General features: G+C 39.2%; 1 protein-coding gene across 1 annotated transcript; it reads left to right on the forward strand.

Annotated features, from left to right (window-relative positions):
- The first annotated feature begins 1870 nt into the window (after window positions 1-1870).
- GJA1 (gap junction protein alpha 1) lies at window positions 1871-13955 on the forward strand. The gene is made up of 2 exons (XM_029945304.1): window positions 1871-2049; window positions 11680-13955. Exon 2 carries the CDS (start codon window positions 11696-11698, stop codon window positions 12842-12844), a length of 1149 nt encoding a protein of 382 aa, XP_029801164.1. The 5' UTR covers window positions 1871-2049; window positions 11680-11695; the 3' UTR covers window positions 12845-13955.
- Window positions 13956-15035: the final 1080 nt, after the last annotated feature.

Consider the following 15035-nt stretch of genomic DNA (forward strand, 5'->3'; position numbering starts at 1 on the left):
GTCTTTCTCTGTATCAAAAATAAATAAAACATTAAAAAAATTTTTTTAAAAAGAAGAAAAGATTTTCTTATATACAGAGAATAAGTCACATTTTCATTAATGTGTTTTGAATTGAATAAAATAATTTTTAGTAAGGACAACACACTAGGCTCATTGGAAGGAAAGGACAATCAATATAAATACAAGATCAAAACAATAATCATGGGTTGCTGAACTTGGAGACAAGAAAGTTAGATTTCAACTTCTTTATTTCCCATCTTTATTTAAAGAAAATGTACCCTTGGAATAGTATAGCCCCAGCAAATGAGAGCAAAGTAGTGTCTTAAACGACAACATTTCAAAAGGTGTTTTATAATCATTTTAATGAAAGAATATTTAGGGAAAGGTATCTGTCAAGAACTATTTCCCGGGGTGCCTGGGTGGCTCAGTCGGTTAAGTGTCTGGCTTCGGCTCAGGTCATGATCTCACAGTTCGTGGGTTGGAGCCCCGCGTTGGGCTCTGTGCTCACAGCTAGCTCAGAGCCTGGAGCCTGCTTCAGATTCTGTATCTCCCTCTCTCTCTCTCTCTGATCCTCCCCTGCTCACACTGTCTCTGTGTCTCTCAAAAGTAAATTTTAAAAGATATATTTCCCATCTCTGTTTTCCTGGTATTTGTGTTACTGAGAAAAAGTAAGGAATATCAAGGCTGGATGAATTTGCTTTGTTTCCAGAAAATAATGGCCAAGAGATTTCCCTGCCCAACCTCAGGAGCATCACTGAAGCCTGTTTATGGGGAACTGTCCTACCACAGTCCTGTGGTATGGCATTTGGGGAGTCCTCAAAGGAGCTACCCACTCTAAGAATGAGGCAACATGACTCAGGTTATTATAAATAGTAATGCAGAGTGCCAAAGAGAGGCGGCCATGGAAGTGGAGGAAAGTCACATAAAAACTATATGCACATACACAACAATTATACCCACAGCTTTACTGCCATTGGGCAGAAAACTCTACAGTGGTTTTGAAGAGGGAGATGGTCACCAGGAGGGTCCATAATTTCAGGACCCATTTAATGAGAACTTACTATATGAGTACTTCATTTTTTAAAAAATCCTGACATTTCACTACAAAAGATATTTATTTTTAATGCGTTCCCATGAATTGGACTGAGATACTATAAATTTTCAGTTCCTCACAGATCTGTTAGAGGTCAGATACCACAATTTCAGTCAAAGCATTTTATATATAATACTGTTATTAGTTTTCGCTAAACTGAAGGAAAGAGTGAAAATTCAAAGCCGTTGGGGGGGTTGGAAGGTAGATTTGGGATGGGAATACCACCATGTATATTCATTTTTGCAATGTCTCTCTCCCATCCCACCATTTCCTTTGTTAATTGTCCCCACTTAAGAGGAAAGGAATTAGATCATCACATAACTCACACCCACCTTTAACTTCACACACCTTGACCAATAAGAAACAAGTCTGCACTGGCTATACTCTGTTCCACCATTCTTATTTACTGCAACACGAAACATGCAATACATATAATTTTAGAAAAGATTGTAATATTATAAAATAGAGAACTTTTTTATTATCCCTGGACTTTTGGTGAAACAAGCACTAACTAAAACCAGTAATTGCTATCTACAAGTAGTGGCATTCACGCCTCTAACGCTCTTCCATTTTTTCTGGTCAGCAAATTTAAACTACAACTTGATCTCAACCTGGCTACTTCTCAATGCCTTTTCTCCCCAGCCCTTCCACGTTCACCGGCCTTCCCTCGCTCTCCTCCCCGCCTTTCCTCTGCCCCTCCCCTTCTTCAGCCCCTCCTCCTCGTTGAGTCAGTGGCTTGAAACTTTTAAAAGCTCTGTGCTCCAATTAGAAAAAAGCTTTTACGAGGTATCAGCACTTTTCTTTCATTAGGGGGAAGGAGTGAAGAAAGTACGAAACAGCAGCAGACTTTTAAACTTTAAATAGACAGGTCTGAGTGCCTGAACTTGCTTTTTCATTTCATCCTCCAAGGAGTTCAATCACTTGGCGTGCCTACTTCACTTCTTTTAAGAGAAAGAGTAAGTTTAAAAAATACTTTACCTGTTCTTTTTTTTTCCTACAAGTAAAAGTTTTCTAAAGTTTGGAAATATTAAATGGAGCTTTGATATGATACTGTAAATGGAATGGTGAACTTGAAAATGTCTCTGTAGTTTTAAATTTAAAATTGAACGTTCAGTATGTATTTTCTTGACTGTTGAAAAGTTTCTAACAATGCAACAGGTAAAATAAGATTCAAGCTTTTCCAATTAGTATAAAGCACTAGTTTACTGGATATTTGGTTTTTCATTTTAGAGTATAATTTTTCTTTTTTTCTCGAGTCGATAATAGTCTAGGTGCTTTGTAACTTGCGGGGGGGGGGTGTTGGCCTGGGTGGGAGATTTGACTGACAACTTCACAAAAATCAAAGTGCAAATTTGCTTAGCGTGCTTGCTATAGAATTCTGCACTCCGTGCTTTTTCATATGTAAATCTTGATTGATGTTCTATAGCCTCGCCAAGCAAACTTCTTAACAAAGTGCTTTGTTAAGACCTTGCGGTTACTTGACTTCCACGTGGTCCCTTCCTAGAATTTTCCTCAGTAAACAAAAAGATATAAAAATCAGAGTTGCAATATTAAGGTTTTTAAAACAACAGTAAATAGTTACTTTATGTTAGCAACCACTATGGAAAAACTTGAGACGCTACGAGAAGCCACCTTCTTTACTCGACCACGTTGGCGATTCAGCAGATAAAATCCCTTGAATGGGTTACTCACAAAGCATTAAAAGGGAAGAGACTTTTAGAAAAAAGTGAATGCTAGGGTGCATTTTCAAAACTGTCTCTTAAGACTGAAACTCCTATAAAGGATATGAAACAAAATTTCTTAAACAGCGCCTTAAAGGAAGCTAGCAGCCCCCTCCCCCCCTAACTCCTGCCGCTCTTCCACCGGTCCGAACCTGTAACAGACTTCAGAGCTCTGGGGCGACTTTGGGTTGGAGCTGCTAGGGGGCTGCCAGTAGGCAGTGATTACGTTGATTTGTTATTTTAAAGGGTTCCGTTCCTTAAATGCTCTATTGGTAACACACATTTTGTTAGCCTGAAATGCAACCATGCATTTTCGTGCCTGCTAAGGATTTTGTCTGTTCACACTTCACAGGCCAAAGTAATTAGTTTAAATTCTTGGTGCGACCCTACAGTTTGAAGTATCTGCACCGGCGAATGCCGAAAAGCAAATAAAAATGAAAGCTTCTGCGGAGGCCAGGGCGGGGTGGGGGGTGGCGCGGGGCGCCTCTGCCATCTTAGCATCTGTCGGGCTCGCCCCGGGCTCCTGCGCTGCCGAGCTCCGGGGTCTGGAGAGGTTTGCTAAGACGTCTCCCTGAAATCCTTCCCAGCCAAACCCAGCGCAGGTCCGCGTTCCGCCGCTGAAAAGGAAGGGGAGGGGGGAGAGGAGCGGGGGCAGATGGACGGCGTGCCAAATGGTAAAAGAAGAGCAACACGATTAATTTAATTAAACGTGTCAATCCAATTTCCCTTCCCTCTCCCCCCCCCTTTTTTTTTCCTTCTCAAGCTTGTTGAACCCTATGTAAACGTTGGTAAAGCAATTTGAGTACCTCGGGAATTACCGTGCTTATACTGCACTTGTAATTCTTGCAAGTTCTCGAAACTTCCCAAGAATGGGACGGGGTGGGGGTGGATAATGAAATGAGGAAAGAGCTAATGACGTGTCCAGAGGCGAATCAGTACAGGATTCTGAAACGCCAACCTTGAGTTCCGAGCAGCGGATTGCCCACAAATCCACTTAGGCATCCAAATGTTTACTGAGCATTTCTGATAAAGTTTATCATAATCTCCCCTTGACCAACCTCATCCTCATCCTCGCCCTGAGGCGAGTATGTGTCTCTCTACAAGTGCTAGGTGGGGGTAGAAAGAGGAGACCTATAAATTGTTGGTAAAATAGATTTGGATTTATTTGGAAATGAGTTTAATTTCTTTTGCTTCAGGAACCAAGTTCGTAGTAAAAACATGCTTTATCTCACCCCCCGCCCTCGAAAATTGGGGCACAGTTGATCACCAAGTGCCCCTGTTGCAATTTTTAAAAAATAGATTGATATTTCTTAAAGAAGCTAATGTTTACTTTGATAGGATTGTTGAAAATAAAATCCGGTACTAATGCAGAGATCTCATTAATTCCATCTCAAATAATGAAATAAACTGGTTAGAAAATAACTTGGAAGTTAATTTTTCTAGGTAGGCCGAACTGACCGGAAATTATACCAGTGGCAGGAGTACATTCTGTCCTGGCAACCTGTGCGATGCTTTGTACTTCCCAAAGGCTGGGCATAGCTGTCACCTGTCTTTTGTGTGGAAAATGCAGTGATAGTGCTGTGCTCCTTTCTTCACAGTTCAGACAGCTTTCACATTTTTCTAATGCCTTTTAAAGTTTATCACCACAGCTGCCCCATCCACTGGATTTCTCAGCCTTTCCCCGTTTGATTCCTTCATTGCTGGCTCTGGGAAACAAGGTTCCAAAGATACTCTAGAAAGCATCTAAAAGGGTGTGTTTTCAGATATTGAAAGTTATTTTCTTACTTAGATGTTTCCAATTCCTGCCTAGAGAAAAATGGAAACTCATGATACAGTACATTCCTTCCTTTCTGTTATAATATCCAGAGGTGTAGCTTGGTTTGAAGCCTCAGAGCCTTTTATATATGATACCCGAGGGAAGGGAATGATAGGAAAGTCACCAGTGATTAATACCTTCTGCTCCACCTTTCCTGTTCTGACTTCCTCCAAGATTCTAGGTTGTTTGAATAGATTGTTGAAACTTATCCACAGATACCAGTTCAGCTCTGAAAAAATCTAATGTTTATTATTAAGGTCAGTACTCAATATAGGTAAGTCACGTTCAAACAAAAAAAAAAATCCCAAGGTTTTCCTTCATGAGAGGTGAATTGTGTGAATTGTGTGGTGTGGGTTTTTTTTTTTTTTGATCCTTGTAATAACTACCTAGAATTCTTCTTCACTGTGCCTGTCTAAATTCACCATTTATGTATGTACATACTGTTTTTTGCCAAAATGAAAACACAAACCATGGTGAGATGTATATCAATGGCTTTAGCCTTAAAAATTTCCATAATCTCCATATTCAAATTTCCCTAACTTTCTAAGTAATTTGAAATTCACAGTAATTATAGAAATGGAATGTGGGGGATTTTTTTGTTGTTTTGCTTTTTTTTTTTTTTTTAAGCAACTTCTGTCAGCCAGATACATTCTATAGAATATGGCTCTTTTCATGATCTCTCCCTTCAAAGAGAACCAAAGACAAGGCAGACATTCTTCATGGGGTTTTTTTTCCCTTATCAGCTGATAAAGGGTAAATTCTTCTAGATCTGTATGGAATTGCTAAAATAGCACTATTGTAGTCATTACACGAGCATCTTGAAAACTAATTTTGATTATCATTAGGAAAATGTTAATGGTTTCCTAGTTGCTATTTTGCTAAAGAAAATATTCCAAGATAAGAAAATAAATGAGCTATATCTAAAGATCTTTTAAAGAATAATAGCTAAACTGCATTGAGCTCTTACTACAAGCTTCAAATGCAAGAGTTATCTTATTCAGTGCTCACTGAAGAAAATAGACTGTTCTTAGTCAATACACTTGAGTACCCTCATGGTGTGTTTACATGATGACAGAATAACCAGACTGTTCAATAAAAATAGTCAATTTGTAGGTAAGTGGAGGCGAACACGAAGAACTAATAGAAATTACATTTTTTTTAAGGTCTGTTGTATCAGAATAGAAGAACATGGCTTTCAGCCTGCAGCTTCTGGCTTAGGGTTTTTCTTCTAGCATCCCTAAAGGGACCATGAGGCACTCCTGTTAGTGGGGGAGTTGAGTGGTAGCTATTGAAGGGAGGGGGGTATCTCTATTTGATAGGTATCATACTATCTTTGGAGTTCCTCAACCCCTATCTCTTCTCATTGTTCTATGGAGGCTGATGTAGGTTGACTTTGTGGTGAAGAGGGAACCAAGAAAGTCTTTTACTCCCACCCCTGCAAAGAAAACTTCGCAGTTCTATGCTACACATCAAAGCTGAGGAAATACAATGGTATCCTTTTTAAACATGATAGATGTTTAAATGGAATAGGTTTGATACACCACAGAGTTAGGCTAATCCTCCAGATAGGAGAAAGCAAAGGTTTTGTGTTATTTGATGAACTGGGAATGTTTGCCATGGTACCGGATTCAGATCATTCAATCAATGCCTGCATTCACTCCGCCTACAGAACCAGGGTTCATATCAGCTGTTCTTCCCCTTCAGAGCCCCAGCCCTACCTCAAGATTTGTCATTCTTGAAATAAAACCAGTTTAAACAGGCTATTTCTTGTAATGCAACACACTATGGTGTTATTTATTCTTGGCAACAATTAAACTGCGTAGTGTACAGAGTGAGAATACTGCAGAATTGGGGGATGACAACACAAGTTTGTTTTAAAATCTTAACCTGTAACAACATAATAGACTGAATAAACATCTCTGATACCTGACGCAACTCTGCAAGAATCCCAGATTACTATGATGTCGTGTAATATATTCAAGAAGCTCTTTGTTAAGGAACCTTTTTACTTACACCAGTCCTCACTGCCTGCTCAGGCGTCACTTGAAGCATGTTGTTTCAACAGGCAGTTTTCTGTTTTAGCAATTAGCACTTGAAAATTTAATGTCTGCATAATATGAGGTGCTGACAATATTTTTTTTAATACTATGAAAGTCCCTTTTAAAATTCGTCTCGAGATTTCAGAAGTTTGGGATCTATGTAAGAGAATCCCAAAGAGGTAGTAAACAACACTGGTGAGTGGAACCTGGTGCCTTTTTGGGTCCTGTAGAGACTGCAGTGGACAATCTGCCCTAGTGGAGCTTGCATTCTGATTGAAGAAAGCAGACATTTATAAGCCCTTGTCCTGGAGGGAGACAAAAAACAAACAGGTAATTGTATATAAAACCTGTGAAGTAGAACTAAAGACCATTAAAGAAACAAAAACAGGACAAAGGGAAATAGGAAGGGACAGGGCCGGAGGACTGGCTGATGGAAGGGAGACCAGAGGGACACCTACAGATGCGACTAAGTGAACCACGTAGACAGCATAGCTGATCAAGGCAGATCAACTTGTTAGGTTTTCTTCCAAGATTGGCTGTTGGAGGAGAATAGTTTGGCAAGCAGGGTGACTCAGCTAGTGACCTGAAACCTGAGGAGGTGATGGGGGCTGAGATCAGGCCAAGTGGTGGGGAGACTCTGAAACCTGTGAGTCTGGGTTTTTGGGGAAGATAAAGCCGATAGTATTTGCTGACAGTATGAATGTGGGTTATGTTAATTATGTGTGGATATGAATATTACCAAAGAAGATCTGGTTGTTGTGACTATAGGAATGGTCACAACTGAGTCCACTCAAGGACATTTACTGCAAGGGACAGGGGTTCTTAACAAAAGTTAAAAACCTTAGAAGGGTTTACATTTTAGCTTGAGGGGCTTAAATTTTTTTGCTTTTAGTATACTAAACACACCCACTGCATTACCCTTTCCCCCAGATAAGACTGAAATTATTTTTATCAGGCACTTCAATAGTCATTTTCTTACACATTTTTTAGCCTTTGTGATTTTATTTTTCCTTCATCTTTAAGTGCTTACTTTCAGTCATTAAAAGGTGATCGATAGCAAGTCTCACTTTAGTTCTTAACAATCCTGTTTAACTTGAGTCCCTACTCTAAACGCATTACAGCTATCACTGGTGAAATTCTCTAAAGTGGAAAATAAAATATTTTTCTAGTTTTTCTAATGATTATTAGGGCATTAATGACATGGAGCGACTTGACTACAGCTTTGGCATGGTGATTTGTTTTTAAGGCCCTGGCAAAAGGGACAGTCAAAAGTAATTTAAAGTTGAAGCTTTCTTTTCATTTTTAATAAAGTGTTTGAAGCCTTGTGCTCTTGGGAAGCATCTGAAGGAAGTGGAGTGACACAAGGTAATTTGGTGAAGGGTGAGCTCAGTTCCTAGATACCCAAAGAGCCTCTGCTCCTCACCCTGGACCACCCCTTTGGCCTTTTTAGATATTGTGTTCCTTTCTGGTCTTCTAACGTTTCCCTAATCCTAAATAGTTTTCAACAAGAGAGCACCAAAAATGTCAAGGAACCACCATTGTTTGCCTCCTGGCCTGAAACTTTTCAGAATCACCTGGTGCATTTGTTTTAAAAAAGAAAAAACACCTCTAATTTCCCTGCATTCCACTCTCCCTGACCCCCCACCCCCACCCCCAGTCAGATTCAGTCAGGCAGATGAGTATCAGGAATGTATGTTTTTAACAGATGCTACCAAATGATTGTGGAGTGGTTCCGGAACCACTGCAGAGGGTCCAGGGGGTCCTTGGAGAGGTCATGCTCGGGATGCCCATGGCTGCTTTTGGCCTCTGCTCTCGAGGGCCATGAAGAGCAATGAAAAACCTGTGACCTGACTTAGTACACAGAAGACACAAAGGGTGACCTAGTTGCTGTCAAGCTTTTGCTTCTAATGAGAATTTTGCATAACTCTTTAACCTAGACCTTATTATACATATAAAGTCCCAGCTTGGGAACGTAGAGGTGAAGGCCTGAGTATACATAAAGTCCACACAGCTCCTGTGTTTTGTCCTCTGTCACATAAGGGACATACCTGTCTTGGGATGGTAAATATGAATGAGGTATAGAGTCTGTAAATCAATGCCAAGGATTCAGTAAACATAATTATGCCCATTCTTTATTTAAAAAATGATACTAGTTTTTCAACTAAGATTTGGAAAAGTGAAAATACTAATGGGGTAGAGGGTCAACTAGTTGACAGAACTTTTGACTCACAACAAAGTGCACAACTTGAAATCACAAGCATTGTAAGCCATCACATTAAACATTATCTGATGGTCTCTATGCTAGTGGTAATGACAGGTTACAGGATACTAGGTGTCCAATTGGATAATTCATCCTATTCAGATGAAAGCATATAACTCACTAATACAAATTACAACTGCGTGGGTGCTTAAAGAAAAGACAACTTTGCAGTTAAGTTGCTGGTGTATTAATAAAGAACTATTACCTAGTGAACTGCCCAGTGACCCAATTCACATACTGTTGCACTATGGGGTGGTTTTGGGGAATCTCAGAATTACATGAAAGTTGAGTTTTATTTTCTATAGGATGTACTGAAACTTAGTACTTAATTGCCACAAGCATCTACATGATCATATTTTACTTTGAATAATGACGAAACACTGACCCAAATGACATCTTCTCAGTGGGCCTGGTAATATCTAAACATGTTAAGTTTGTCTTGAGCTCCATCTTGGGTGAATATGATGAGATGTTTGCAGACAGTTTATCATTTTCTGGTTGATTGTTTTTGTGGTCCCCTCCTTTCTGCCGGCAGTTGGAGTATTGAGCAAAAGCAGATGACACTGGCAAAATATTGTAATTCTCTGCAAACAGAATTAAGGCCAATTTACACATCATCACATAGAAACTATCTACTGATATAGCTCCAAAAATTCTGTTATGTTTGTTTGACCCTCATGGACTGACTGTACTTCTTCATTTTCAGTGCAGTATTTTCTGCTAAATTGCAGGGCCTTTTTTTTTTTTTTTTTTTTACACGTTGTCTCACCATTAAACTGTCCATCAAAGCTAAATTACTCCTATCACTTTGAGCCTCCGCTTGACTCTTTAACTCTCTTTGTCAACCTTGTACGCCTTTGTTCTTTTTTTCCCTTTGTTCTTTTTTGACTGCTCTTTCCATACATTAGCTTCACTGTCTAACATGTCACTTCAGAATCTAAATGGCCCTTCCAAAAGTAGAAGGGAAGCTCCCATTTTAATGACCATTGGAAAAGCATTACTTCTGTGACCAGCCCACCCACCTTCCCCTCTTCCTACAGCACTCTGGGTTGCCATCAAAGATGCCCATCGACTGCTAATTTAGTTAGCTGGCACATAGTTTTCCTTTATGGATTCACCATCTCTTCTTGGTTGCATCCAGGCAGTTCCAAGCCATATTTCCATTTCATTTCCTCTGACCTGGAGGTACAGGCATTAAGTGGCCCTGTAATGTTGCATGGTGGGGAAGAAGACTCCCTTGGATTTCATTAACTTCCTACAAGGAGAAAGTGGCTCATAGTTCAATACCAGTTGAGAAACTTTTATATTCAGATAATGAACATATTTCTATTTCTAGGCCTATATAATCCTACTTTCAGTTACACTATTTAAAATGTATTATGAAGCTCCTGGAAAGACTTTGCTTAGCTTGTTTTTGATTATTAAATACTCTTCGAGCACTTCTTACTTTTGTAACTCTCCAATTACTACTCTGGTGAAAATTAGACTGCCTGTCACATGTCATGTCACTCATTTCTTCCCAGCGTTCAGCCCTTGCTGAGATTGTATGAAAACATTTCTAGCCTTAATCCAGCTTTATTATAATTTTAAAACCAGTGTGGTGCACTGGAAATCCTTGGCCTTGAAATCATAAGTCTTCTTGTGGCTCTACTAATAGTTGAACATTTCCTATAACCCTAAGAGCTCAAATTTCATCAGTTAAATGAACTATTGACAATTAGAAATATAAATCAAGTTAGATAAATAACTTTTGGGATCTATGTCATCTCTACAGAGTTGGATCTATTTCTCATTCCCAGCAATGGGGAAGTCCTAGGCTTAAGATATCTAGGTATTGATAGGAAGTTAAATCTAGTATATCAGCTGAGGGTCCAAAGCCTGGTGAGTAAACTTGAACGTATACAGCAATCAAAAGATGAAAACCAATCATTTTTGCTAGAGATAACACTTTAAAGTGGTTTAATAGTATTGAGACAAGTTGAACATTTTACTTGAAATGTGATGTGCATTTATTTAGTCTTTGCTTTTTTGAAAGTAATGTCCTGCATATAATGACACAGTGTGTATTTTAGTACAACATATTTTTCTCTGGGCAGAAGACAGACTTCTGGACCACATAAATCACTGCTTAAGAAGAAACAGAAGTGTAAATGACCAGAATGCAGAGTATACACAAATTATACTTGAAAAAGCAAGGTGAAACATTTCAGAGTACAGTTAGGAATAAAATGGTCTATAATAGCATTAAGGTTTGGAAACAGGTTGCGTGTAGATGTTTTCATGGGTGTTCTTACCTCAGTTCTTAAACACTCATACTTTTCAAATACCATCCATCAGCATTTTGCTTGGATATATATCCAGACACAAGCCTATCTGGCAAGACTGTTGTCATTTATCAGATGGATAAAATAAGCAGAGGCACTTAGCATAGACGGTTTCTCAAGTCACATGGTAGGGCAGGGGTTGAGCAAGTAACATATCTTTGCCAGTTAAGATTGCAATTTACCAGCTACATCAGCTCTGTTACTTCTAAGACTTCCCTTCAAGAAAGTTGTGAGACATCTTTGCAGGTGGAAAATGGGACAGGAAGAGTTTGCGTGATTTTGGTTGGGGGAGGGGGGACATGGAGAGTGCTAGAAAGATAGGAGACCTTTAATGACATTTTGACTATTGACTGAAAATAATTATGCCTTTTTTAACTAATAATTTGCAGTCTATGATCATTTAGTTGTCTTTCTGTTTCTTTTCAGGAGGGGCCCTGGCAACATGGGTGACTGGAGTGCCTTAGGCAAACTCCTCGACAAGGTTCAAGCCTATTCCACTGCTGGAGGGAAAGTGTGGCTGTCTGTTCTTTTCATTTTTCGAATCCTGCTACTGGGGACAGCAGTTGAGTCGGCCTGGGGTGATGAGCAGTCTGCCTTTCGTTGTAACACTCAGCAACCTGGTTGTGAAAATGTCTGCTATGATAAATCCTTCCCAATCTCTCACGTACGCTTCTGGGTCCTCCAGATCATATTTGTGTCTGTTCCCACACTGTTGTACCTGGCTCACGTGTTCTATGTGATGAGGAAAGAAGAGAAACTGAACAAGAAAGAGGAAGAACTCAAAGTTGCACAAACGGATGGTGTCAATGTGGAGATGCACTTAAAGCAGATTGAAATCAAGAAATTCAAGTATGGTATTGAAGAGCACGGCAAGGTGAAAATGCGAGGGGGCCTGCTGCGAACCTACATCATCAGCATCCTCTTCAAGTCTGTCTTTGAGGTGGCCTTCTTGCTGATCCAGTGGTACATCTATGGATTCAGCTTGAGTGCCGTTTACACTTGCAAAAGAGACCCCTGCCCTCATCAGGTAGACTGCTTCCTCTCTCGTCCCACAGAGAAAACCATCTTCATCATCTTCATGCTGGTAGTGTCCTTGGTGTCTCTTGCCTTGAACATCATCGAACTCTTCTATGTCTTCTTCAAGGGTGTTAAGGATCGCGTGAAGGGGAAGAGCGATCCTTACCACGCTACCACTGGCCCTCTGAGCCCCTCCAAAGAATGTGGATCTCCGAAATACGCATATTTCAATGGCTGCTCCTCACCAACTGCTCCCCTCTCACCCATGTCTCCTCCTGGGTACAAGCTGGTTACTGGAGACAGAAACAATTCTTCCTGCCGCAATTACAACAAACAAGCAAGCGAGCAAAACTGGGCTAATTACAGTGCAGAACAAAATCGAATGGGGCAGGCAGGAAGCACCATCTCCAACTCCCATGCACAGCCTTTTGATTTCCCTGATGACAACCAGAATTCTAAAAAACTAGCTACTGGGCATGAATTGCAACCACTAGCCATTGTGGACCAGCGACCTTCCAGCAGAGCCAGCAGCCGGGCCAGCAGCCGACCTCGGCCTGATGACCTGGAGATCTAGATCCAGGCTTGAGAGTATTGAGATTCTGCTCAATTGTGGAGAAAAGGTGCTGTAGAAAGTGCACCTTAGGTGTTCATTTTGTTGCAGTGGAGGTGGTACTCAACAGCCTTTGTCATGAGGCTTAGAAAACACAAAGACATTAGAATACCTAGGTTCATTGGGGGTATTTGGGATAGGTGGGTGGAGAGGGAGGGGATAAGGGAGGTACATATTGGTATTTAATGTAGTTGATTCAGAGAACTTTAGTTCTAAATATAAGTTGCATTAGGTGATACATAGCTATGGGTTTTTTTCTCCCCCCCACACACCCTTAAGAATAATTCTGTGTATGTGAAAGAGTGAGTGATATTTTTCAGTAAGTACTTTTTTTTATTCTACCATGAAACTGAGATAACTTTGACCAGGAAAAAAAAAAAAACAAAACTTCCTGGACATCTTGTTTCTTTATATCAAGAGAACATTAGAGGGTTGTCCTTATGTCCCTGCTAATACATTCCATTGTTAAAATTTGCACTTTGAAGGTAAGCTTTCTAGGCCTCACCCTCCAGGTGTCACTGGACTTGTAATACTTTGTTATTCTTGGTATTGATTAAAAGTCCAGACAAGGCCCACAGAGAGACTTCCCATGCATTTTCAAATCTCGGCCAGTCATATGTACATTATTTCCTTTACATCTACTTGTGACATATTATTGCCATCACTTTTTCATCATTCCTCAGCTACTATTCACATTCATTTAATGGTTTCTGTAAACATTTTAAAATAGTTGGGATGTCACTAAACATTTTTTGAATTAGAGTCAGGGAAGCAAGCCATGCTCAATATTTAACAATCACTTGTATGTGTACATGTGTGGAAGAGTGTGTTTTATTTGTCATATATTGGTACAAGCAGATGCAGTATAAACTCACAAACACAGATTTGAAAATAATGCATACACAGTGTTCAAATTTGAGCCTTTCTCATGGATTTTGTGGTGTGGGCCAATATGGTGTTTACATTCTATAATTCCTGCTGTGCAAGTAAAGCACACTTTTTTTCCCCTAAGTGTTTTTCCCCCCCATGTATCCTATTATGGATACTGGTATTGTTAATTATGATTTTTTTCTCTTTTTTAGAATATAGCAGTAATGCTATTGCTGAAATGAATGATTTTCTTTTTTCTGAAATGTAATCATGGATGCTTGAATGATAGAATTTTAGTACTGTAAACAGGCTTTAGGAATTAATGTGAGACACTTAGAAGAAATGCTTAGAATGGGCTTTTAAGTGTGCCTACATGAATTTTGCAGTAACTGGTATCCTTGGTTTTGTTATACTTAATTAATACACATTAGTTCAGAACTTGTATTCTGTTAGGAGTTAGTCTTTTGGAGTGACCAGCAACTTTGATGTTTGCACTAAGACTTTATTTGGAATGCAAAAGAGGTTGAAAAGAGGTTTCAGTAGTGCACATGTAACTAATTTATTTGAAATATACCCTAAAGAAATCTACCATTTTCTTCAAATGTCTTTTTAAAACTCATCAAAGATGACTCATGAAAATGTAGAGTGCCATACTTTTCTTGCATGTCAGCTACATAAACAGTTTTGTACAATGAAAAATACTAATTTGATTGACATTCCATGTTAAACTACTGTCGTGTTCAGCTTCATTGCATGTAATGTAGACCTAGTCCATCAGATCATGTGTTCTGGAGAGTGTTCTTTATTCAATAAAGTTTTAATTTAGTATAAGGATAGCATCTATATCCTGTGTGATTTTTAAACTTTTATTGCATCTATTCACAATTATCAAAGACATTTCCATTAGTTTTGATGATTTAGGCAAATAAGATTCACAAGCTTCAGGAATCTTTAAAAACAGTATCATTAGCTAGGTTCAGTGCATCATTGATAACATTTTTGGGTATTTGTTCAACTAAGAAGATAAAGTACATTAAGTGTTCATTTGGAGTATAAGATTGATGTTATATGTGATAAAGCTTAAAATAAGGTAATGTTAAGTAATTTAGTAGATCCATACATGAGAGAAGTAAGCATGAAAAGATAAGGATGATGTAATTTTAAAGCTGCAGAGCCTCCTGGAGATAAAAGAATAAGAACAAAGTCATTAAAGGTGGAATGCTCTATGACAAAAGAATGAAATAAATCTATAATTTTAGATATAAAATATATTGGGGTGCCTGGG

Source organism: Suricata suricatta, chromosome 7, assembly GCF_006229205.1.
Source record: "Suricata suricatta isolate VVHF042 chromosome 7, meerkat_22Aug2017_6uvM2_HiC, whole genome shotgun sequence".
NCBI lineage: Eukaryota > Metazoa > Chordata > Mammalia > Carnivora > Herpestidae > Suricata > Suricata suricatta.

Bases quoted from the DNA above. Each gene is read 5' to 3' on its own strand.
- GJA1 (XM_029945304.1), top strand. From the start codon at position 11,696: ATGGGTGACTGGAGTGCCTTAGGCAAACTCCTCGACAAGGTTCAAGCC.